The 22,947-nt window shown below is 43.2% G+C and overlaps 2 protein-coding genes across 8 annotated transcripts in view; both read right to left on the bottom strand.

The window, feature by feature from the left end:
* FOXP1 (forkhead box P1) overlaps positions 1–6,976 on the bottom strand; it is a 695,723-nt gene extending 688,747 nt beyond the window's left edge. For 6 of the 7 annotated variants that reach the window (XM_024747006.1, XM_024747008.1, XM_024747019.1 and 3 more), the window contains exon 1: positions 6,859–6,972. The gene's annotated coding sequence lies outside the window, so the exon portion shown is untranslated. Of the gene's footprint in view, positions 1–6,858 lie in introns of all 7 variants that reach the window. The other variant, XM_024747009.1, reaches the window with a different exon arrangement.
* EIF4E3 (eukaryotic translation initiation factor 4E family member 3) lies at positions 471–19,392 on the bottom strand. Its single transcript, XM_024747022.1, has 6 exons — positions 18,494–19,392; positions 15,052–15,147; positions 13,396–13,456; positions 10,739–10,805; positions 6,859–7,014; positions 471–2,482 (listed from the first exon to the last, which is right to left on the bottom strand). The coding sequence occupies exons 1-6, from the start codon at positions 18,502–18,504 to the stop codon at positions 2,436–2,438; spliced, it is 438 nt and encodes a 145-aa protein (XP_024602790.1). The 5' UTR covers positions 18,505–19,392; the 3' UTR covers positions 471–2,435.
* Between the last annotated feature and the right edge of the window lie 3,555 nt (positions 19,393–22,947).

Raw genomic sequence — 22,947 nt, 5'->3', positions numbered from 1 at the left:
CTGGATGGCTCTATGCAGAGAGTCCAGGCTACACCTGCAAAGACTTCGCTGAAAGACACCCAGATTCTACTGCAAGCACCCCCTTTCCCCAGCAATGGCCGAGGGGGGGACGCCACCCTAACACTAAAGTCACATGCCCCACAGAACATTTCCTTGTATCTCCAGAGAGTATTAGCTTCTTTAATCCAAAAAGGTAATGAGAGGTTTTTAAACTGATTACATCAGCTTAGTTCATACACTGTCTCTTAAGAACGAAATAGTCAATTAAAACAATTTCCAAAGCAAAATCTGACAAAATCCTCTCTTAGGGTAATTTAAATGATAGGTTTTTAACTTGGGCAAATTAAACCCTTCTCACAGTTGGTATTTTCCACAGGGTCAGAAAGAGTGGCACAAGTTCTCTGGGACAAAAAAACCCAACTTTGTGTGTTAAGCCATGTTTCGTGATCATAAACAATAGAAAACATTAATGGGAGCCTAACATGCCTATTCCTTTTATTTTTTTACTTCAAAAGCTACATACATGCAAAAGTTGAACATGTCATCACAATGCTTTAAATAAAGTTCAAAAATAAAAATACTTCAACATCCATTTACTTATGGAAATATATACGACAATTATAATGAAGATAAGTCAATTATATCCTTTTTTCTACTCTATCAGAAAAATACTTATATTATAAAAAAGAATTTAAATTCATGCCCAGAATACTTTTTTAAAATCCTTGATCAATAATTTAAAAACAAGTTGGATGTTAGTACAATGTTTAAAAAAATAAAAGTTCCAGGCTTCTGAAAAATGGGTCTGATATCCTTATACCTCATTTTGAAATCACTGGAGAAACTCAAGTTTAGAAACAAAGCATTAAAAAAAGAAAAGAAAAGCCATGATCGTTGTTATTATGGTTGATGTGGTTAGGGATGCAAGTGAAGGGCACGACTTTTGTAAAAAGATATTGTTTCAAATCCTTTAAAATGTTTGAATGGAGGATTTTATTTACAGACACAGGTTGCGGGCTGCAAGTAGCCCCACCTCTCTCTGCTGGTCAGTACTGCAAGAGGAATTAAACATCCTGGGTGCCATGAAGTTGGGATGCATCACCCTTTTGTGAAGTGTATAAGCATGCCTTAGCTCCCCTGAGTCCAGAAAAAAAAGCCAGCAGGAGGAAGCGTCTCCAAATGGCCCTGCCTTTTTCAGGTAGACGCAGTAGGAGGCTTGGCAGAGTCGAGGGAGGGAAATCAGAACATTCTGAGTGTTCCAGAGGGTGGTCATTTCCTTCTACTAAAACCGGTATTTATTTGGTAACGTAATACGATGTATCTCAACAATTCTAAAAATTAACGTGAACAGAATGCCTTCAGAGTTCAACTTTGTGAATGTTCACATTCATCCTGGAAATGAGATTTAACTTCTGCTCCTAAATGAAAAAGGCAGGGGGAAAGCTGCCCACACCGGAGAATGACTGATTATTGGAAACGACACACAATATGGACGGTAAAAGGGGATCATTTAACAAAATGTGTCTGAATTCATTTGGAAAGCCCTAAGTGGGTACACACACCCAAAATTTAGAAGCAGCTTAATTCAAACAATTAAAATATCACCTTCTCTTTAGATCAGAAATGATAAGGTTTCCCATTGAGACAAACCCCTTGCTACCACTCCAAGCGCCTCCCTTTGTTTGAAAAGGCCAAATTGAAATTCTGGTTGGAAAGTATTTCCACCGAGGGTCCAAAGATCTACAGTTTGATTTATATCCTGATCCTCAACTGTGATTATAGTTTTCATGTTTGGCAACCCAACTATTCCTTTCCTTTCATCTCGGGAAAAAAAAAAAAAAATCTTAAAAAGGAAAAATAGAAGATGTGTGTGCTCTCAGTGAAAAATCAGATTAAGTAAGGTTTTTCTTTTCCCTGGGACAGAAAAAACAATGCCCAGTGCACAGTATGTAGGAATGTGTCACAACAAATAATCAAAAGACAGGTTTCACCCAGCTAGTATTCCTCCGAGGACAGTGTGGTTTTCAAAAGCAGTATTGTCACGAATATCCATATTCTCATTAACTAGGTACAGCAGAGCTACTTAAAGGGAAACCAATTTCTTGTGCCTCAATGAAAGGGGAGTATAGAAAACAATAATTAGACTGAATGAGGAGTTTAAAAGGGCAAAAAAAAAAAATTGGAGTGAAAAGAACAGAGAATTCAGAAAGCAAAAAAAAAAAAAAAAAAACAAGTAATGTGACGGTAAAAACCCACACAATCTCCGTCCACCCCACCTGCCACTTTGAATCCTAATTGCTCAATCTGCAAGGGCAGAAACCCACTCTAAATGGACCAGCATCGGGCTTCGGCAAGTCTTCTCTTCACTCTCCCTCCTGTTAAGACCGTTTCCAAAACCAATCAGCAAAGGACAAAGAATTCTGTACAGAGTGCAATTAGTGTTTTCCACGTCCACCTTCAAAAGCATGATGCTCTTCATGGGCTAAAGGACAGAAAAAAACAAAAAAGAAAAAAAGGAAAGAAAACTTTAAGCAAAGGATGGGGCAACCCTCCTCTAAGGCATCTCATTCAGTTTCCCCAAATGTTGGCAAGAACTCAAATACCTTTGTGTGCCAGTAACTGTTAGCTAAGGCGTGCATTTCCTGAGAAACGTAATAATGAAGATTAAAACAAGGAATAAACAAGCAATGGGCATGCTGCCTGTTCCTTCTTGCTGTGCCGGAGAGGATGAGTAATCCCAGCAAGCTGATGAAGAGGACACACTGGGCTGCCAGCAAATTCTGTAGGGAAATGCGCCCCGCAGAATGCAGTGCTGGGGAGGGGCCTCACAGAACCAAGACAGGGCCACTCACAAGCTTATCTTCAAAAATAAAACAAGACAAAAGTAAAACAAAACTGAGAACACCACCAGGAGGACAGCAGTTCTCTTAGGTCCTCCCCTACCTTTAAACACCCTCTGTGGGAAATGAAGTTTCATTAAATGGATGGGTCTTTTATTTTTCCCAATCACGTTGTTTTGTTTTTTGTTTTTTCTTTCTTCTTTTTTTCCAGCCCTACTGTCTGGCTTGCAAAATGACTAATTAAAATTAGGAACTTCAGAATAAAAAAATGATGCTATGAAAAATATTTTCCAAAGACTTAGGTTTTTATAAAGTGGAGGTGGGAATTGGGAGACCGGTGAAATATAAAAGATTTCCTCCAAGGCGAAAGGCCCAGCTTGAAAATCCACTTCCTGGACTTGGTTAAACCATCATCAGGAAACAAGGGCAGATCCTCTTCTCTCAAATGGAAAAGTTACTGACCTGGGGCTGAAGAAGCCAAAGGCAACTCAGGATCCCCCATGCTTTGTCTATCCCCCCTCCCCCCCTAGGAAGGATGTCCTAGGAGGGCAGACATGGGCTGGCCCATCTCACCTCCTAAGCCGCTCCTAAGTCTGTATTTTTAAGATGGACTAAATTCTTCAGACTAGTGTGTGGTAGGGGCGAGGTGGGGAACAGGACCATTGGCCCTTTAGGATCATCATGGTTATTCACCCAAACCTGCTCTTCACTTGGATAAAACATTGAGAGAAGCACACTTTGCACTCCCGGGGTTACCGCAGGTTGGCCCAATTCCCAAGGGTGGCCAGGAATCCAAGCTGACTTAATTGAACATTTCTCACATGTAGAACTTTATAAATATTTCACTTTGTATGGTCTTTTTCTTTTTAAGAAAGATTTTTAGGACAGACATCAAGCAAAACGTGGCCTGCTCTTCAATGAAGTATAGCATTGCTACTGGGTCAAGTGAGGGGGGGACACAAACCTCTTTGCGATGCTGGACCCCAAATGATAAATCAAGAGATAGGAACTGTCCGTGGATTTTTATTACTTCTCAGTGGGAGGGACAGTTTGGGGCAGTCATAGTTAAGACAGTGCAATCCTGATGGGTCATGGAGATGGGAACAGAACATTCAGAATCGGGAGAGTTCTGGGGAACAGGGAAAAGTTCCGTGGGCCTTGGGTTAGCCCTGGTTGAAAGGGAATATAGAAAAGGTCAAAGCCAGGAGTCAGCAAACTTTTTTCTGGAAAGGGGCAGAGGATAAACATCTTAGGCTCTGTGGGTCACAGGGTCTGTGTCTCAACTATTAACCCTACCCTTGTAACGTTAAAGCAGCCACAGATGAGATATACCCAAACAGGCATTGCTAGGTACCAATACGGTTTATATATAAATACTGGAATTTGGATTTCATACAATGTTCACATGTTACAAAACGTAGTTCTTCTTTTGATTTTTTTCCAACCATTGAAAAATGTGAAAGCCATTCTCAGCTGCAGCCCATACAAAAACAGGTGGGAAGGGGGCAGATTTGGCTTGACAGCGTAGTTTGCCAAACTCTGCTCTAAACAATTCTCACATCAGAAGACATCTGTCATTCAGCTGCTCCGAAGAGCCCAACAGAATTTGGCGGGGGGAGGGGGTCTCCATTCATCTAAGTTTCTCAGTCAAGCAACCAAACTGTATCTAACACACAGATAACTTATCAACCGCCTGACCCTCAGCCACCCGACTGGAGGCCCTGCCCAAATTCATTAGGGCTCTTTCTATGCGGGAAAATCTCCCCGTCACGTGGCTCCTGTAACAAGACTGAGGAAGAGCGTGGAGTTGGCCATTTCTGACCTAGTTCACCCTACCACCCTACCTGTTCTTTATTTACCTGTTCTTTACCTACCTACCTAACACCCTGCCTGTTCTTTGTCAAGCTGTGAGTAACATTTCTGCCCAAATCCTCATTTTTCCAAATCAATTCTGCAGCACGTGGTGCATACCCCTACTGCGTAAAGGACTGCCTGCTTTATATAAAATAAAGACAATTGCTTGTTTTTTCCAATTCCAATTTTTATTTGAATAATCTTTGAATTTTTAAATGTCAATTTATGCCCTTAAAATATGCATTTCTACTGAGACCCGCAGCCAGTTCTGCCTAACTCACGAACGTCACTATGGCCTCCACATAAATGTAGACGCCCTAAAGGGCGCCTGATCTGGGGAGCTGCAACGTCCCCTCCTCTGTCTGGCTTTTTTCTCCCCCCACCCTCCCCCAACCCCAGCCATCACAGCAACGAAGTGATGACTCATCCTTGCTTAGTCTCACCTCATTATTGCCACTGGCCTAAAAACTAGCCTAACCGCTCAGTGGCCCGGTTACCTCTGTGGCCTAAACACTCCTATCATGTGTTGAGCCTGCTGCTACCCTACGTGTTAGAATTTTGAAGCAGAAGGGACCTTGGAGATCATTTAAGACCAACCTTCTCAATAGTCAGGTGGGGAAGTGGAAGGAGGAGACACCGCGACTTGCTCGAGGTCACAGTGTTGAAGTGGGACAAAAATCCGGACTGCCTGACTTGACCATATTCCAAATCGCTTCTCTACCCTTTGGAGTCAAATGTGGAGAAGGTCCTAAGGAGGTAAAGAACGTGTTCGCCCCGTTCATAAATGGCGGCGAGACATGCTTCCTTTTGGAGGGTTTCTGCTGGAGTGAGTCTCGTGGAGTACAAAAAAAAAAGACCCTCGGTGAACTTTCAACGAATATCTGGGCTGAAGATACAATTAATGTTCCCTATGGAGGCAAAACTGCATCTACAGATGTGCGGCTTCCGCACGGCACAGTCAATGAGCGCCTTCTGCAGTGCCATCCTCTGTCTCTTTTATTGAAACTTTCATTTAAAATTCAGACGCTAAGCATCCCCTGAATAGCTGCAGCAGCAGATCTGTCCCACTGCTTAAAATCGAAATCACTGGGCCTGTGATTATATGATTGCTTAGAGGGAGGCTTAGTCTTTAGCATAGTAAGACAATCACAGAGCAAAATCTGACATTTTGTCTTCTCCTTTTTGACAAGGGGTTGGGAAAAGTGAAACGGTAATAGAGTGTATTTCACCAATACTAAGATGCACTCCCCACCCCGCCTCCCCACTGCACGTATGAAGACCCCCGGAATCAAGAACGTGCCACAGTTTCATTAGGAGCCTTGTATTTTTCTTTCTTAGTAATACTAAAATAATACTTATCATCAAGAGCATCTTAGATTCAATGAAATACCGTGGTTTAAAAAAATTGGGTTACTGACTCTTGGAACAGTCTGGGGAATAGGAGATTCATCATATACGTGTAGGGCTGTCAATCCTTTGCTCTAACTCACTGTTAAAACTGTAACCCGCAGTTTGATCTACCAAACATTGGTTTAATAGCACTAAGCTGTTTTCATTATGAAAAAGATGACTTTTTCAAAAGAGCACACAAAAGCAATGAACATGAATCATGATGGAAACAATGGGTCCACACAGCTATTCATACTGTTAACATTTCACCACAGCGCATGCATTCTCTTCTGTGCCACAGTCATCCGTAATGAGGACGTATTAGCATTTCAGTAGAACATTCAATCTTGCCTGTGCGCAGAACGAGTTCCCCCACAGATACAGATGTTATACATTATAAATCCCTGTTTATGAAGGGATGATTGAAAATCTACCTGCCAGCTCATATAATAACTTTTTTGGTTATTGTTGCTTCGAATAGAAGGTAATTTTTCCTGAGAATGACAAGTTTGAGATCAGGTTTGAATTTTTGAAATAACAAAAACAGTAAGTATCTCCTTTTCTGATCCGTGCGTTTAGGCGACAACTGAAATCTCACTTTAATTTCTGAGGCTACGGTTTTTTTAAAACACCCTTAAAATGTATTTTATTGAATTATTTATTGGATTATAGAATTTCAAGCGATTCTCCCTGCACCTCATTGGCAACACGGTTTCTGTCTTTAAAAGTGTGATAGAATAAGCTAGAAAGTAGTAACTGGAAATGAAGCACTTACGTTTATAAAATACGGCTTTAAAAGATATGTGGGGCAGGAGTTCATAGATCTTTTCTAAAACGGTGGCTTCCCCGACTACGGCGGCATTTACATTCCAGACTTGGACGACGTCTTCCCGGTCCCGGACACTGACACTAACTCCTATTACTTCGTCATCTGAGCGGAAGGAAGGGGGAAGAAAGAAATGAGTGATAATTTCAAGTCCGCTGGGAGCCGGTTTTTTAGCACTTATCATTTTATCTGTAAGTTGTAGAGAAGATGATCAAGACAAGGTGGCACGAGAGAACCCGTGATAAATACTGTTTCTAAGGGGGATGGCTGGACAAAAAGCAAGTTAGTGGGCAAAAGCTGCAGCAGTCACATCACATTTATCCGGCGACTTAGGTAAACAGAGTGTCCCGGCCAAACAAATTTTCCAGACAAGTGAGTTACCCTTCTTAACATGTTACCGAAGCTTTGGACTATTTCTTACTCTGTTTTGATAAGACTTTTTCAAGTTGCATAATGATCGGCCCCCCGAAAGCCAACTGAACTCACATGAACTTTTTCCTCGACGCTTGGCTGTCTTTGTGAAGAACAGCAAGTATTTCTCCCGACTTCCCGCCAACCATTCAGAGATCTCGGGGTGGTTGGTGCTCCAGGCCCCAACACTAACTGGACCCAGACCGCGTGTTCCGAGTTGCTCATTTTGCTTTCTGTGGTTTTGATTGTCTGCTCCTTTCCTATTTATCATCCCGGCTCTTGCCTGTTTCTCCCTAGCCACCCCCCTTCTGGTTTGGGCATTTTAACTGTAGGCTAGAGAATCAATGACCATCTGTTAGCTCTGTGTATAAAGTAAGTATCTTCTAAGTGTGGCCACATCCTTAGAGCACTTCGGCAAATGGGCAGGAAAGCATTTATCTACTTTGATTCATGTAGGTCTTTTTTTTTTTTTTAACTAAATGCTGGATTTGGGGCTGCTCTGTAGGCATTCGAGAATGGTGGCTGGATACGTAGGATTGTGACTGTCCTCTGGAGCCACTTTGTGTACAGTGATTTGCAGGAAAATGACGGGAGTAACGACTTGGCTCCTGGTATACATGTTGGCAGCATATTACTGAAGCAGGGTCACCCCTCTGCCCTTGCACACTCAGCATCAACGAGTGAAACGTGAAAGATGAGCATTGTCAAAGTTAGGAAATTTTGCTTTAGTTAATATGCTTTGCCTAATTTTCCTTATTTACTATAAATCTGTACATCTCAATATTTCTGCTATCAGTTTTCCCGTGTGTCTTCTGGAGGTTAAAACGTTCCAGCATTTAGATACAATTTAAATGAGGACCTGTCCAATTACTAAAGGAGTTCGTCTTCAGTAAAATAATTCCTTTCTTTTCTCCGTCCTTCCCTTCTCTCCTTCATTCCCTTTTTCCCTCTTTCCCTTCTTTCCTTTGTAAATAAACTTGACTCTGGCTAAATGTGTATGACGTGACAGTAATTAATTCCACGTATAGAAGTGTTTGAAAGCAGACAAAAGCAGTCGAAGGTGTCAGAAGTTGGGCTTGTGGCCACCTCTGGGGGAAGGGAGGGTGTGGAGAGATTCTGGAGGCCAGTAACATTCTGTTCCTTGATCTGGGTGCCAGTTACAGGGATCTGTTTACTCTGAGAATATTTATTAAGGTATGCACATAATAGTTTGTGTCCTTTTCTGTATACATGTCACATTGAAACAAAAATCTCCAAAAGAGTAAACAGTACCTGATCATGGCTACCCACAGAAACTTATTATCCCCTCAAGAAATGTGTCTTATGTACGTGTTTCTTGTTTCCTCATTTATCTTCAAAGTATATTTGCTAGAGCTCAATGTTAAATTCTATGTGAACAAAAAATCATCAAGTGAAGAGGGAAGCTTTGGCATTTACCACTTTCAAGAATAGTCATGAAGACACTAGCTCAGCCTTTCAGGAAAAGAGCAGCATTTTCCAGTCTTTTTGTCTTGCCCATTTCCACACTATTGGGCAGAGGGTACTGTAGCTTTATGGGTGCTGAAAATGCTGAACTGTCAATATTTCAGTCTTGTCTGGCTTTTGGTACCTACATGTAACCTCCTAGCACAGCACTTTCAGAAAGGGCATGGTAAAAAGGCTGCAGCCCGTATGCAAAAGGAGATCCATCAGCAAACATGTAATATTCATAAGCAGAATCAACCAGCAAAAACGCTGATTATTTTAGGGTCCTGGCAGCACAAGACGTCAGAGCTAGGAGGAGCCACTGTTTGAAGATGGGGGAAGTGAGGACCAGAGAGATGAGCTGACCTGCTGTAGTGGTGGAGCTGGGTTAATTAAGAGCAAACAGTTAATACTTAATGGTGCTCTCGTTCCAAAGTCAACCACGGAACAATAGGTCTTCTTTGCTCAATCCTGCCTATTTATTATTACTTAGACTATTTTCCCTGGTTCTGGAAACAGGAATAATTCATACAGAAAACTTCCTCTCCCGGGGATTTACTTGTTTATAATTATACCGAAGATGCATTTTTGACTACATATTGTAAAGTTGCTACCTACCCCCTATTTAAACGGAAGGGATCTGTACTTTTAAGACAATTTCATCTTAACCCAGGTTCTGTCTTCAGTGAATAAAAAGAGGTGAAAGAATTAAGGAAAACAAAAGTAGAATGATTGAAACTGTTAGTGAGGTAAATCTGAAACCTGCTTGGCACCGGCTAGGCCTATAAGGGTTCCCAAAGACAGAACCAGTTAAGACGCCTGAGGGCAAATCAGTCAATACCAAAGAGTTAAAAAAAAATTAAAGCTGAACAGGAAAAATGTGATTCTAAATGTTACCTCAGAAGCATTCAGAAGGAACTACCCAAGAAGAAAAAACAAAACTTTAAACGAGCAATTCAATTTTCCTCTTTCAGTAGTTGCACGACAAAAACAAAGCAAAATAAAAATGGGCTAAGGGATTAACAGGTACCAACTATTAGGTATAAAATAAGCTACGGGGATGTGTCACGCAGCTTGGGGAACAGAGTCAATATTTTGTAACGACTACAGATGGAGTATAATCTTTGAAAATTGTGACTCTTTATGTTGTGTACCTGTAACTTATGGGTTTTGTACATCAGCTATACTTTAATTAAACAAACAAAAAAAGCAAAATAAAAATGTATTCACAGGGCTCTCAGAAACTCACTCAATATTTGAAAACTGAGTGAGTCTTCAAGTAAAATCTTCAAAGTAAAGTCCTGAAGACTTTACATTTCAGCCCCAATTGTCAGATCACAGACGCTAAGGGTGATTCATCCCCACCTCCCCTTTATCTCTCACTCTGAGTAGAAGGGACCAAGAGAGGGACAGGAGGAAGGGGCAAGTAATTGAGAGGGGCGGAAAGGACTGTGCTGACCTAACTACAAACTTCAGGTGACAACTAAGCCACTGGGCTCTTCTGGAAGAACTGGAACTGACGACGGAAGCCCACCACCAGTGGTGTTAGGAGCCCAATGTCAAATTTCATTTTCTTCTGGAACATATATAAGGCTGTATGTCAATTATACTTCAATTAAAAAAAAATAGTTTTCCGTTTTTTTCTGCCTATTTATTTTAGACAGATGGTCACGGACACTATGAAGATGAGCTACAAGTGCAAAAAAATATATAGGCGTATACACGTATGTATATCCACGTAATATACACATATGTAATATATACATATGCACATACACATATAACATGAAAACGCCATGAGCACATGGGAAAAAGCTAAGTAACTTCACAGTTACAAAATAAGCAACTCCAAAATATGTAAAAAAGGCAAACACACAGAAACAAAGCTCAGCAAGGAACAAGCGCAAGCCAAGCACGCGCGAGCTGGGACGGCCAGAGCTGAGGGTCTCATTACCTGCGACGGCACAGTCTGTGAACTGTTCCCCGATAGTCGCTAACAACAACTCTTTCCAAACTGTGGACTGGTGTGGGAAAAGAACAAAAAGCAAAACAAAAGAAAACCAAAGAAAAGGAACACATATACATTTTTAAACAATTATCTTCAGGAGCTACCCAAGTCACAGTTTCTTTAACCTCTCACGCCCTTTCCACGCCCGTATTTGGAGCCCACAGACATCGCTGAATCACAGGCGTAAACACCCACGTGGTGGCGTATGTTTGTACTGTTTTACACATCGCTTTGCACAGAGAGATACAAGGGATCCCAAGTCACAAACTCTTGAGTCCACAAAACCGTGGGGTCCGAAGCTACAAAGCTAATCTCTAGTGCCACCTCTGATGAAGTTGAGAACAACGTGGGAAAAATGCACACAAATGACCTACACTTTTCCAATTTCTTTGCCTCTCACTGATTCAAAATGTATCAGCTGGTTATAACTGAATGCTATTAGGACCATCCTTCTCTTCAAAACCCTTTCCTGCTTTTCCAGCAGTTTATAAGGTACTTCCAAGGTTACACAAGTGAAGAACACTTAAGGAAATTTCTGGTTTACTGACTACCAGAGACTTGCAGATTTCCATTCACTTGAAGGCATTTTGTTTCTGCTAAGTGACTGAACTGTGGTGTGTGTGCATACATGTGCATTTCCCTGGAAGAATCGGTGCACGCTCTAGTCCACCTCTTCCCTATGAGAAAACCTGGAGCCTCTTCTGCTGAAGATCCCCTAATGCCATCCAATCAACAGCCAGCATCCACGCACAGGTAACTGGAGGTCTCCAAGTTCTTTCCAGTTCCTCTTCCTCGAAAAGTTCTTGGTTCCGTATCTCTTCCTTGTCTTGGTTCACAGGCCCTGAACTCCACCAGAACCGGGTTTGATTCCTGACAGCCGGCTTACAGCTGTACCCTGGGCAGGCTTATTAGCCTCTCTGAGCATCAGTTTCCTTCAGTGAACAGGAATAATAATAGGACCGACCTCCCAGGGCTGTTGTGACCACGAAATTAGTCAACAAATGTTGCGTTCGACGGGCTCAGTACTGTGATTGCAACAACAGCACTGGAGATTTAAGATCCATTCCATAAATAGCTGCGTGTTTGCTCTGGACCAGGCGCCCACTAATATATTAACTATAATGAGAGTATGTATTATCATGTTCTAATGAGCTGAAAGCAGCCTCACTGAATTTTTAACCAAGACCACAGCAGTTAACCATCATGGCTTTTCACCCTCAAGGAGGGCTTTCTTTTCTCTTTCCTAGACCCTCCATCTGGTCTACCTGTCTCCCACCTAGAAACCATCCCTTCTGTTTTTTATCTGTCTCATCTGCAGTCTCTTACGCTATTAGGAACAAAGATGAGGGTGTTGAGAGGAAGTTAGGGGAAGGGGATGTTCCCTCTCCTGTGGTGAGTTCAGAGGCGGTTGACCCACCGGATTCCCACCGGTCAGCAACAGAGAGGGCTGAGCTGCTTGGGGTGAGGGCACTTGTGCAGATGTGAAAGCGTTATTATTTGCGACTGAATGTGGTCAGGTGAGCTGACAAGGAGGGAGGACAAACTTGTCTTTCAGCTACCTTTCATCCAACGCTGACATCATGACTGTTTCTACCAGAAGTCAGTGTCTACTGCAAGTAAATAAAGAACATGGCAAGGAAAAGGTGCCCTTATGGAAATTCAAAACAACTTTCCCTCCTTTCAGGGGGGCAGGAAGAGCTTCACAGGCTTTGCTTGTTTTTTGGTTTGCTCCCCTGACGTTGTAAAAATTATATACGCCGAATACTAGCCAAAGCTCGCAGCTATGCATCGTAACGACAGTTTGCACCTTTAACAAACAAATTGGGTCATATCTTTCGGCTTGCGCTCATCGGGAAACAATGCAAGGTCGAGCCTATGGGTCCCTGGAGACGTTTCAATCCTCTGACCTCGTCCACGTGAAAGAAACCATGAAAAGGTGAGACTGGGGAGCATGTGTCCTTTCATCCATTTTCAAAGGCGGCTTAAGAATAGATCTGAATGCTCTTTTCAGTCGGTACAATGAATTAGAGCCCACTCCTGGGAAACCCAGGTTTCCGAGGCTTGACCACTGCCAACCAGCGCCCGAGCAGGCTGTGCCATCAACCAGGGTTTCATCAACCCCAGAGGGAGACTGGACACAGCCTCACATGAAACCCCAAAGGGCGGTGAGATGCAAGGCCTCCCACACATCCCCACTCTCTGTGCCAGGGTCATTCTCAGAAGTGCTTGTCGCCCCGGTGGGGAAGGGACGAGCCTTTGCTGGGAAGGATCCTGCTTCTCACTACGTAGACCCACTTCCACATGTCGGTCATGGCTGTGGAGGACATGACAGCCCTAATCAGCTTTTCTGCAAAGTTTATAGGCATGTAGCTGTTCAGAACTATATGATACAGTCACACTATTACACCATTTCTACAGAGACTCACAATGCATTTTCAAGGTGACAGTGTAAGGCAGAAAACCCCCAAGGTCAGAATAGAACTTCTCACCCCCAGCCCCATTCTGAGTCTACCAGGCGGACTGTCTGGAACGCACAAAAGGTTCATCATAAGCTGTCAACAACCCCAGATTTAGCTTCTAGAAAAGGATGAGAGCAAACCTACCGTGCTGTCCTTGGGAACTTTCATCTTCCATACGCCACCCTTTGCATTACTCTCCTCTTCCCTGGATCAAAGACCAATGTTCACAGTTACACTCACGGATTAAGTAGCTCTACATACATCTAGTTTAACAATGGATGACATTAAAAACAAAAAACAATGGAGCATTCTGCAATAAACTCTCCCCGGTTCGTTTTACTGCAAACAGAAGCAGATGAAAGAAAAAGGAAGGGGATGGGGAGGGAAGAAGGTGGGATTCAGTGGCCAAAAGGGTAGGGAAGGTGATGGGATACCAGGTTCTCATCCTCAAGGAGCTGGTGAGGAGAGGTTCCCTAGACTCCCTGGGGTGGACAAACTCATACAAGTGCTTCACATGTGAGACGGCCTTTACATTTCAATGTCATGCTCTTGACATCGCCTCATCTGATTCGCATTTCAGTCTTGTGTCATAAGCCTAATAGGGGACTCAGCCCCGGTAGAGGACATCTGCTGTCTCCCTGTGTAGTAACTGCTCCCTCTTCTGGCAAGAGCACCCCAATTTCCCTTTAAGGAGCTACTTGTCCCCTACTCTTATGCCAGACCCTTTCTGATAGGGCTGATCCCATATCCTAGCTTTAAAGGTGGGCTTATGACCCACGTTTGCTTCCTGGTCTTTATGATTGGCCAGGGATGGAAAGGCAACCCACGCTGGGCCGATGTGAGCCTGCCCTGGCATTTTATTGGAGCTGGTGAATGCTGACACTGACAAACTTGTAGGGCTTAAGACTGGAGCTTATAAAAGCCATTTTGTCACCACAAATGGGAGAACCTGCCTGAACATTAAGCCAAGGCAGAGAAAAGCAAAGCAAGTCTGACAGAGAGTGTCAGATTCCTAAGAAGAATTGAGCACCCAGATCTGCCCGAAATCAGCCTTACCGGTAGACTGTTTAGTTACAGAAGCCAAAAGATTTTTTTTCTTTTTGGCTCGGTTTACGTTTCTGCCATTTGCTACCAAAGAGCTAAGATATATTCCCATTTTATTAATGAGTAAATGGCTTAGATCAGTTGAGGGACATGATGCAAGGATTTACCACTAGTTGGGACTCCAGCCTAGGCAAACTGGCTTACTGTCCTCCACCCTCAACACTACTCCAGCTATTAAAGAAGAAAGACACCTTCCCCTCGACCCTGGGCCGTGGTCAGTATCATACACTTTCTATGTGGTCCACATGAGGTATGTCTGAGGTTATATGATCTTTGTTCATATAACAGATGTGGGTACCACATCTGGTCCCTCATCTCCCCTCCAGCCTATAAGCTTTTTCACTCCACCGTCCAGGTCATTATTGAACAAGTGAAAGAACAAACCCAAATGATGCCACACCCCGATACAAAGACCTGCACGGCACCTTCAGCGAGCTAATGAGGACCTACGTATTGTGAGACTGCAATGGGGTCCTCCATGGGCGGATGCTGAGACACCTGCTCATCACCCTGGAGCACAAGGGGAAAGGGGTAGAGGGAAGGGGCCTATTTCAAAATTAAATCATGGCTAAAATGACTTTGCGACACCACCAGGAGAAAATTACTTTGGCATTCCAATTTGGCATGAAGTTATTTTATTAAGTTCACAACCATTTCCCTCCCACCTTAACCTCAAACTATACAGAAGACACTTACCAAAGTGGCCGCCTCTCTCCTCTCATTACACGATAACCACATCTCAAAGGCAGGCTAGTCACAGGAGGAACATTACTGTACACGCTCCAGAATATCCTTAAAAGAAAAACACGTCGTTTAATACACCCAGTGTTGACTTACTGTGCTGCTAGCTTATGAAATTAATGCATTAAAGAAAAAACAATCAGATTCTCATTAAGTCCTACCCATTCAAACTAGATTTTTCTTAGTATTCTTCCTAATTTTCTGCTAGAAAATGTAACATAACATTAAAGAATGTTCTTTTCTGAAGTCAGGCTAAGTTGTATGCTTCAGGAAGCTATGGTTTAGCAAACATTCCTATGCAATGTGTCTCCGCATAAAACAGGGTAAGGATCTTGCTAAGGATTTTTCTGACAGGTATATGGCATCTAATAAAAGCCTGTAGGGCTGAATACGTGTACTGAACCATATTTCCTCATGACACTGACCCTGTCTTCTTTCTAAGCCTAGAGAGAGTCGGTTACACTTTGGATTGGGGGATGGGGTACAGAGGAGGCAAAGAGGAATCACCTCATGTGCTCTGTCCCCCTTCCTTTCCTCTCCCAGGAGGAAAAGGAAATAGCTCAGCTGCCAAAGCCACAAGTTGCCCAAGATGCACGGTGTTAGGAATTCCATGACTGTGTGTTCTCCAAACTCATATAGTGAAACCCAAGCCCCCAAAAGGATGGAATTCGGAGGTGGGGTCTTCGGGCATAATTAGGCCATGAGGATGGAACCCCCACCCCCATGATGGGATTAGTGTCCCAATAAGAAAAGGAAGAGAGTTAGCCCTCTCTGTCCACCATGTGCGGATATAATGAGAAGATGCCTATCTGTCTATAAGCCCAGGAAGACTGCCTTCACCAGGACTTGACCATTCTGGCACCCCTGATCTTGAACTTGCAGCCTGCAGAACTGTGAGACGTCAGTGTTTGTTGCTGAAGCCACCCAGTCTATGGTATTCTGTGACAACAGCTGGAACTGTTGACACAGGGTGGCTGGTAGTCAGAAACAGATTACATAAAAATAATAGAGTGACAGTAACAGCAGCAACAGTAATAGGGCCAGGATTTGGTCTCTGACTTTTTTTTTTTTTTTGCGGTACGCGGGCCTCTCACTGTTGTGGCCTCTCCCGTTGCGGAGCACAGGCTCCGGACGCGCAGGCTCAGCGGCCATGGCTCACGGGCCCAGCCGCTCCGCGGCATGTGGGATCTTCCCCGACCGGGGCACGAACCCGCGTCCCCTGCATCGGCAGGTGGACTCTCAACCACCGCGCCACCAGGGAAGCCCTGGTCTCTGACTTTTACATGTTTATGTAATTTATCTTAATGACAACCTAATTAGGAGGTACAATTATTATTCTTGTTTTATAGATAAGGAAACTGAGGCACACGGACTAATCCTCCCAAGCATCACTGTGTGCTATGACCACGAGGATTAGGACAAGAAGGGAGTTTTTACAAAGAAGAAAGCCCTTCCCAGCTTGTTTGGAACGGTACCAGGAATCTCTACGCTACCAACTCTATGAACAGAATTACTATACAAATGAAAAATATCACCCTGCGTGGTGAAGTCAAGGGTGGTTGTCTGGGCCTCCTAGTGGAGCTGAGGAGAACAGAACAAGCAACAGGACAGTCAGAAACATGAATCCAAGGGCACCATGAACAGAGCGGCATAGGTGGAATGAAATTTTATCGATGTTGAATGAGAATCCTTATGGGTTGTTTGAGCCCACGTTGTATAAAAAACTGGAGCCAAATTAACTGCGAGGCCAGCAACAGGGAATGATAAGATGAAACTGAAGGCAGAAAAAAAAAACAAAAACCACCTGACAATAGATTTATTAAGAATACCTTATAAGTACCTGCCACATAGTACAGGGAACTCTACTCAATACTCTGTAATGGCCTACACGGGAAAAGAGTCTTAAAAAAACAAAAGTGGATCTATGTATAACTGATTCACTTTGCTGTACACCTGAAACTAACACTTTGTAAATCAACTATACTCCAATAAAAGTTATTTAAAAAAAGGATATGAGAAAAAAATTTTTTTAAATGCTAGGAAAAAACAAACAAAAAGAATACCTTGGGTCCCTTATACGGAAACGGTGTTAATGTAGGAAGTAACTGAAAATAGCTCTGTAGTAACAGTAGATGCTCAGACATCTGTCTTTGTGGAGATACCCACCTTATAAATGGTTTGCTATCAGTGCAAATAATAAGATTACTCCAGTATTTCAGTTATAGCCTGTGGTATGGGTGTGAATAGGCAGAGCTGGAATCTGAGGCCAGGCAGTTGGATTCCAAAACCTGTACCCTTAACCACTAAGCTATTTCCTCTGCAGATATTACTACATATTTTAGGCACATCTTTCTCCAGTCCTAGAAGCCATGGACGAGGTCACGAGGTCATGGACGAGGTCACAGAGTGAGCGGCACCTGTTGAAGATGTTTGCCCACCAGCACGTGCCCTTCATCACACTGACTATGCCACTGCCTTAGCTCTAGCCTAGGACTGCTGCAATGATGTGGCAATGACCTGTGCAGAATTTATGGACACACTTATGCTGGAATATACATTCCGGCTTCCACCAAGAGGACTTTGGTGTCAGCAAACTTCAAGTCTCCTAAAAGGCATACCAGGCCAGAGCACCTGCCCTCACACCCTTGCCAAAGTTCTCAAATCCTAACTTTTCACCCAGTGTTTGAAGTACCTTTTGGAAAACACAACAAAATGCTTCTCCCGTTCCAAAGGTGAGAACCTCACACTAAGGATCGTGCTACCGTGTGTAGCTTTAGAAGTTTCTCTTGAAAACACAGACAACTGATTTTGTTAGTCTTGGCAAAGGTGAGAGGAGGAGATTACAGCCCAAGAAGATACAGTGAGAGACTTCACCCTGACCCAACGTACTTATTCAAGTGCATATCTGCATGTTTCTGCATGAACACAAAATGAGAGCGAAATATGCGGTGACCTCATGGAAAAGACCCCCATTAAAGTCCATGGCACTAAGTCGGTCTGTTTCCATATTGCAAACCTCACGCAGTGTGTAGTATACTAGTCAAGCATGTATGATGGCAAAAGAGCTGAAGGAAGGAACCCGGCATCACACAGCTCCTTGGACCTTCTTCCTCCCCTGCGGAAGCGAAAGCGCTGTTTCACGGGAAACTTGATAATTCTTGGTCATGTTCTCTGTAACATGCTTTTGTGTTTGTTAAATCATCTAAATTTTACTACAGATAGAACCTTGCAAATAGATTTCAAAAGCCCTTAGACTTATAATTAATTCTAAGTGGTCTGCAAACAGTAGATGTTTGCAGTAAACATAAGCACAATGTTTATTAATAATAATGAAGTGTTTTTTTCAAAAGCCTTAATGACAACCCAAGGAGAGGGAGGGAAGTCAGGCATCACTTACTCAGTCAACATGTGTGGACACCAAGGAGGGCAGGGCGCTGTGGTGAGTCCCAGGTGTGCTTAGATTCACTAGACAATGGTGTCCACTTAAATTTGTTAAGTTGGGATTTCCCCAACCTACTAGCCCTGCTTGAAGCAATTATGCTCCTCCCAACAGTCCTTTGACAAATAGATGATCAATCATTACCAGGAAAACTGGCAAATTTCCTCATTTATTTTTTACTACATGTTCTGAAGGAAAAAAAAAAAAGAGAATATACTTGAAAATACTTGAGAAGAAAAGATGTGGTGACAGACAACATGGTATTAAAAAAAAAAGGAAAAAGAAAGAAAGAAAAGAAAAACATCCAGCAAATACACCCCCCAAAAACCCAACAAATACAGCATTTCTTCTGCGGGTCATAGCACAGAAATCTTTCAAAGTATTTCTGAAATTTTAAACAAACATTTTCATTCCTTAGGTATTTCTAATTGGCTGGGGCTTGCATCCCACCAAGTAAGTCAATGGTTTATGGGAAGGGCAGAGCCCAGAAGAAAGGCAACTGAAGAGCTTAATGGATGTTTTTAAATTCACAGCAGATACAACAGGCTGAAAGCAAAGTGTTTCTGACCTGGGAGAGCCAGGTAGTGGAGAGAGAAATGGGTTTTGCTTTGCATTCCAAAGGGCTTGACTTAAAGTGAGAATCAAAGTTTGGAAGACTGATAGGGGAGTGGGCAATTTCTCACCACGCAGTTAAGTCAATGAATGAAAAACAAAGTCTGCGTCAGGGAGCTAAGTGGGGTTCACACATTGAGAGAACAGGAGGAAAGCTGGGGGAAACAGCAGAGCAGTGTGTATCCGGCTTCCTGGGTAAGGCCCATAGGTATATGTTTACCGGTGTTAAGATTTTTCAGTGCACAGGGCTTTCACTTTGGTGAAAACCCAAAGACGTGATTGGACTCAAAGGCTTATACACCATTTTAACAAAGGACGATAAATTGTGGAGAGTGACCAGACAAAGGAAAGGGGGTCTGGGGCCCCTAGAGGTGGTATATGGTGTGACTGTGCTGAGGAAATACAGGGTACATACATTTGCTTAGTTGGTCTGTTACGCAGACTCCAGTGGTAAGAAGAAGGGATACCTTTACAAATGTAAATTTATGTCACCTTTAAAAGGGTAATTTGTGCCCTGATTTCAGGCAGATAGAGGAGGTCAGAGAGCTCCTCCTGGGTCTGCTGTTTTTCAACTGCCTTCAGTTCAAAGTAATTCTTAAGTTAAAGTGACGTTTTTGGGGTGGCATATTCTGATCCCCCTTGAGAGACCAAGTTTTACATCTGAAGTGACTGAATCACTTTCACTTTACAAGATTTAATCTCCCACCCCACCTGCACAGCGGCTTCCACTGCCAACATGCCAGCAGACAGGATCCAGGTACTATGACTTCAGTTCTGTTTCTGCACAACTGGGCTGTGACTATAATGTTGATCCCATCACGTACCCCATGAATAAATTAAATGACAGCTACATAATCCTGTTATTCTCGATACTAAGCTTCACTAAACAGAACTACGAAGTAGGCCTGCCTGCAGGGCTTTCCCCCTCTTTTTTCAGGAGGGAGTTTCTCTCTTTCTTCCCTCGACCCCGTCCCTTCACCCAAATGGTTCACTGCAGGTCACTCTATTGCAGGATGCCACCCACCGTGGGCTGCCCTGCTGTGTTCCAGGGCAGTGACGACTTTGAATCAATCTTTCTATCATTCTCCATTATCGGTCCTGACCTATAAAACCTCTCCTCCCAAAAGGGACAGCCCTCCTTTCCCAATGATTTGCAAAGCAATCTGCTGCCCTACCTTAATGACCTGCAAGAGCACAGGAGCTCCACAACCTTCTGATAAGGGACGATGCCTTGATATCACCGGCCATACGCAAGTACAGAAGGAAGATTCTCTTCATTTTAAGAGATTGTATCTATATTTCTCTGAAGACCTTCTGTTTATGATAAATGATGCTGGATATCCATTTACAGAAGAAATATGAAGCTTCTGTTTTCCGTAAATTTAAGTAAAAAGTCGGTCAATTTATGGGACCACTGCAAAGGACATAGAACAACAGGACACAGTGTGGCAAAACCTTGAACGTGATACCTGAGGTGGGTTAGAATGCTACACAGGAATGAGTTTTCAGGGCTGGAATTTTGGTCTTGTGGTAGCAAGGGAGGATCCCCTGCAAATCGTTACCTGGCCGGTAACTCCCTTCTGCCACAGGTAGAATCAGGCTTGGTCAACAGCTGTGTTCTATTCCGCGCTGCATGCATTTAGGACATAAAAACACAGAAGAAATGTGGAAAACTTTGAAATGTTTACAGAAGAGCAAAAGGAATCAGTAAGTGCCTGGAAAACACATCTAGATGAAACATGGAATTTTCCAAGAAAGGCAGGTAAGTAGGGAACAAATTTAACTCCAACCAGAGGGCATTACTGGTGGCTGTGATGAGACTGTCCTCAGCAGGGGTCAGTGGGCCGGCTGGAGACACAGGCCTCCCTCACTCCTCCGTCAGGGTGGACCAAAAGCAAGAGGATGGACCTAGAAAAGGAGGGAGTTCCGGTCCCAGAGCACAGCGCGATTGGCTGTTTCTGCCACTTTTCGGGCCACTTACCTCCCAGCCTCAGCCCCTCCAGCTAATAAATGGGGATAACAATTCCTCTGCCACCCCCATCAGCATCTCTGATTTGCTGAGGGCCTCAAAGTACAAAAAGCCATATTATTCAATACGTCCTTATGGAAAGCAATCATTAATACCACACGATAACTACACTACATCTAAACACAGATGAGGGAAAAACAGACACGATTAGGGACGTAATTTTTTAGTGCTGACGGAGCAAGAGTTCAAGAATCCACATACAACCACAAAATGAAAAGACAGTGGGGCAAAGGCATATCCTCAAATGACTTTAAAATCAGCACCCAGGCTAGTTCTCAAATACTAAGGGCTATTCACAGATATTAAGGACACAGCCTGAAATCCCCAAACTCATCGACAAGTTAAATACATTTTCATAAGTAGAGGTATTCACAGTGGTATAATCTGGGGAATAACTGCTTGAAATAAATCATCTAGAAGTAGTGGTACACAGCTTTGTGATTTAAAACATGACTTGAGGAATGTACGAGAAGATGTTCCCATAGAAGTAGGCAAGTAACGGCAGACGCATTCATTATTATTCTCCAGCACTTACTGGGTGCTTTTTACGTCCTTGTGCCATTTCACTCTCACAACGTCACGATGCAGTTGGGATCACAATTACGCCCGTCTTAGAGATGAGCAAACAGATACAGAGAAGCAACTTGCCTGAGCTACTAAGTAGCGGATGTGAGATACCAACCCAGGCGGTGTGACCACCCTACACCCGGCCCACATCCTCCCCGGTCAACCGATGAAGCTGAAGTGCAGTATCCAACCTTCTGTAAAAGCTGCCCACAGCTGAGGGCTTACTAAGTACCAAGCACTACCAAGAACTATGCAATCTCATTTAACCCTCACTCAACCCTAGGGAGGAGGAACTGCTACTATCCGTTTTACAGATGAAGAAACGGAGGAGGACAGACTCATCGGAGATACGACAGAACTTCCTGACCCCTTGGGGCAGTGTTTCATTATCACCCCCCTATGTTGAAGGAGCCCTTTTCCTACTCACTTTCTTGTGCAACTTTAATACCACCAAGAGACTATATACCTATTTATGTACTGCATGCCTATCTGTGCTTTCTACATAAAAACAGCATGACTTTTTTTGGCCACACCAAGAATCAATTTTTGCCGCCACTGGGAATGTGTGGTCACAGCTTAACAGATCATCACGTGAGCAGTCTGCTGTGACAGAAAAGTGGTTCATTTATTAATTTCTCATTCATGCATTTGATCCTTCAGTATTTATGGAGTGAAAGGAACCGAGCACAATACAGTACGCCATTCATATGAGGCTCAATAAAAGACAAAGCCAATGCATGGTGACAGAAATGCGAATAGTGGTTGCTTCCGGTAAAGGACTGGTAGGAAAAGGGCATGAAGAAAACCCTCCTGACAGGATGGAATTTTTAAATCCTGATCGGGTGATAGTTACACGTTTGTGTATCTTTGTCAAAATTTATCAAACTTCTACACTTAAGAGACCTGCATTTACTGAAAAAATTACATCCCAATGAAGTTTTTAAGAAGGTATTTCCTAGTATGTGCTGGCCTGGTCCCTGAAGACCCTATGTCACTTGCTGCCAGATACCAAGGCTCAACCAATGCTCTGTTGTCATCACACAGGGTCAGGGAAACAAACCAATCCCTTGGTGTAACTTTACCAATGTCTTCCTGGAAACCCAGGCACAGCTGTGATGTGGATCCAATGTCACAATAGCATGGGAAAAGTCTAACGAGGACCTCAAAAAAAAAAAAAAAAAAATCAGGAGGCTCTGAGGACTTT

The sequence above is a fragment of the Neophocaena asiaeorientalis genome, unplaced genomic scaffold (genome assembly GCF_003031525.2).
Source record: "Neophocaena asiaeorientalis asiaeorientalis breed wild unplaced genomic scaffold, Neophocaena_asiaeorientalis_V1.1 scaffold130, whole genome shotgun sequence".
Lineage (NCBI taxonomy): Eukaryota > Metazoa > Chordata > Mammalia > Artiodactyla > Phocoenidae > Neophocaena > Neophocaena asiaeorientalis.
Note: the sequence above shows the minus strand (reverse complement) of the source record. Positions and strands in the feature narration are given on the sequence as shown.

Excerpts from the sequence above, each read along its gene's own strand:
- EIF4E3 (XM_024747022.1), bottom strand. Across the intron at positions 13,457-15,051 it reads GGAGAGAGGCGGCCACTTTG|GGAAGAGGAGAGTAATGCAA; the intron begins GTAAGTGTCTTC and ends TCTTTGATCCAG. Across the intron at positions 7,015-10,738 it reads CACAGACTGTGCCGTCGCAG|ATGACGAAGTAATAGGAGTT; the intron begins GTAATGAGACCC and ends CCTTCCGCTCAG.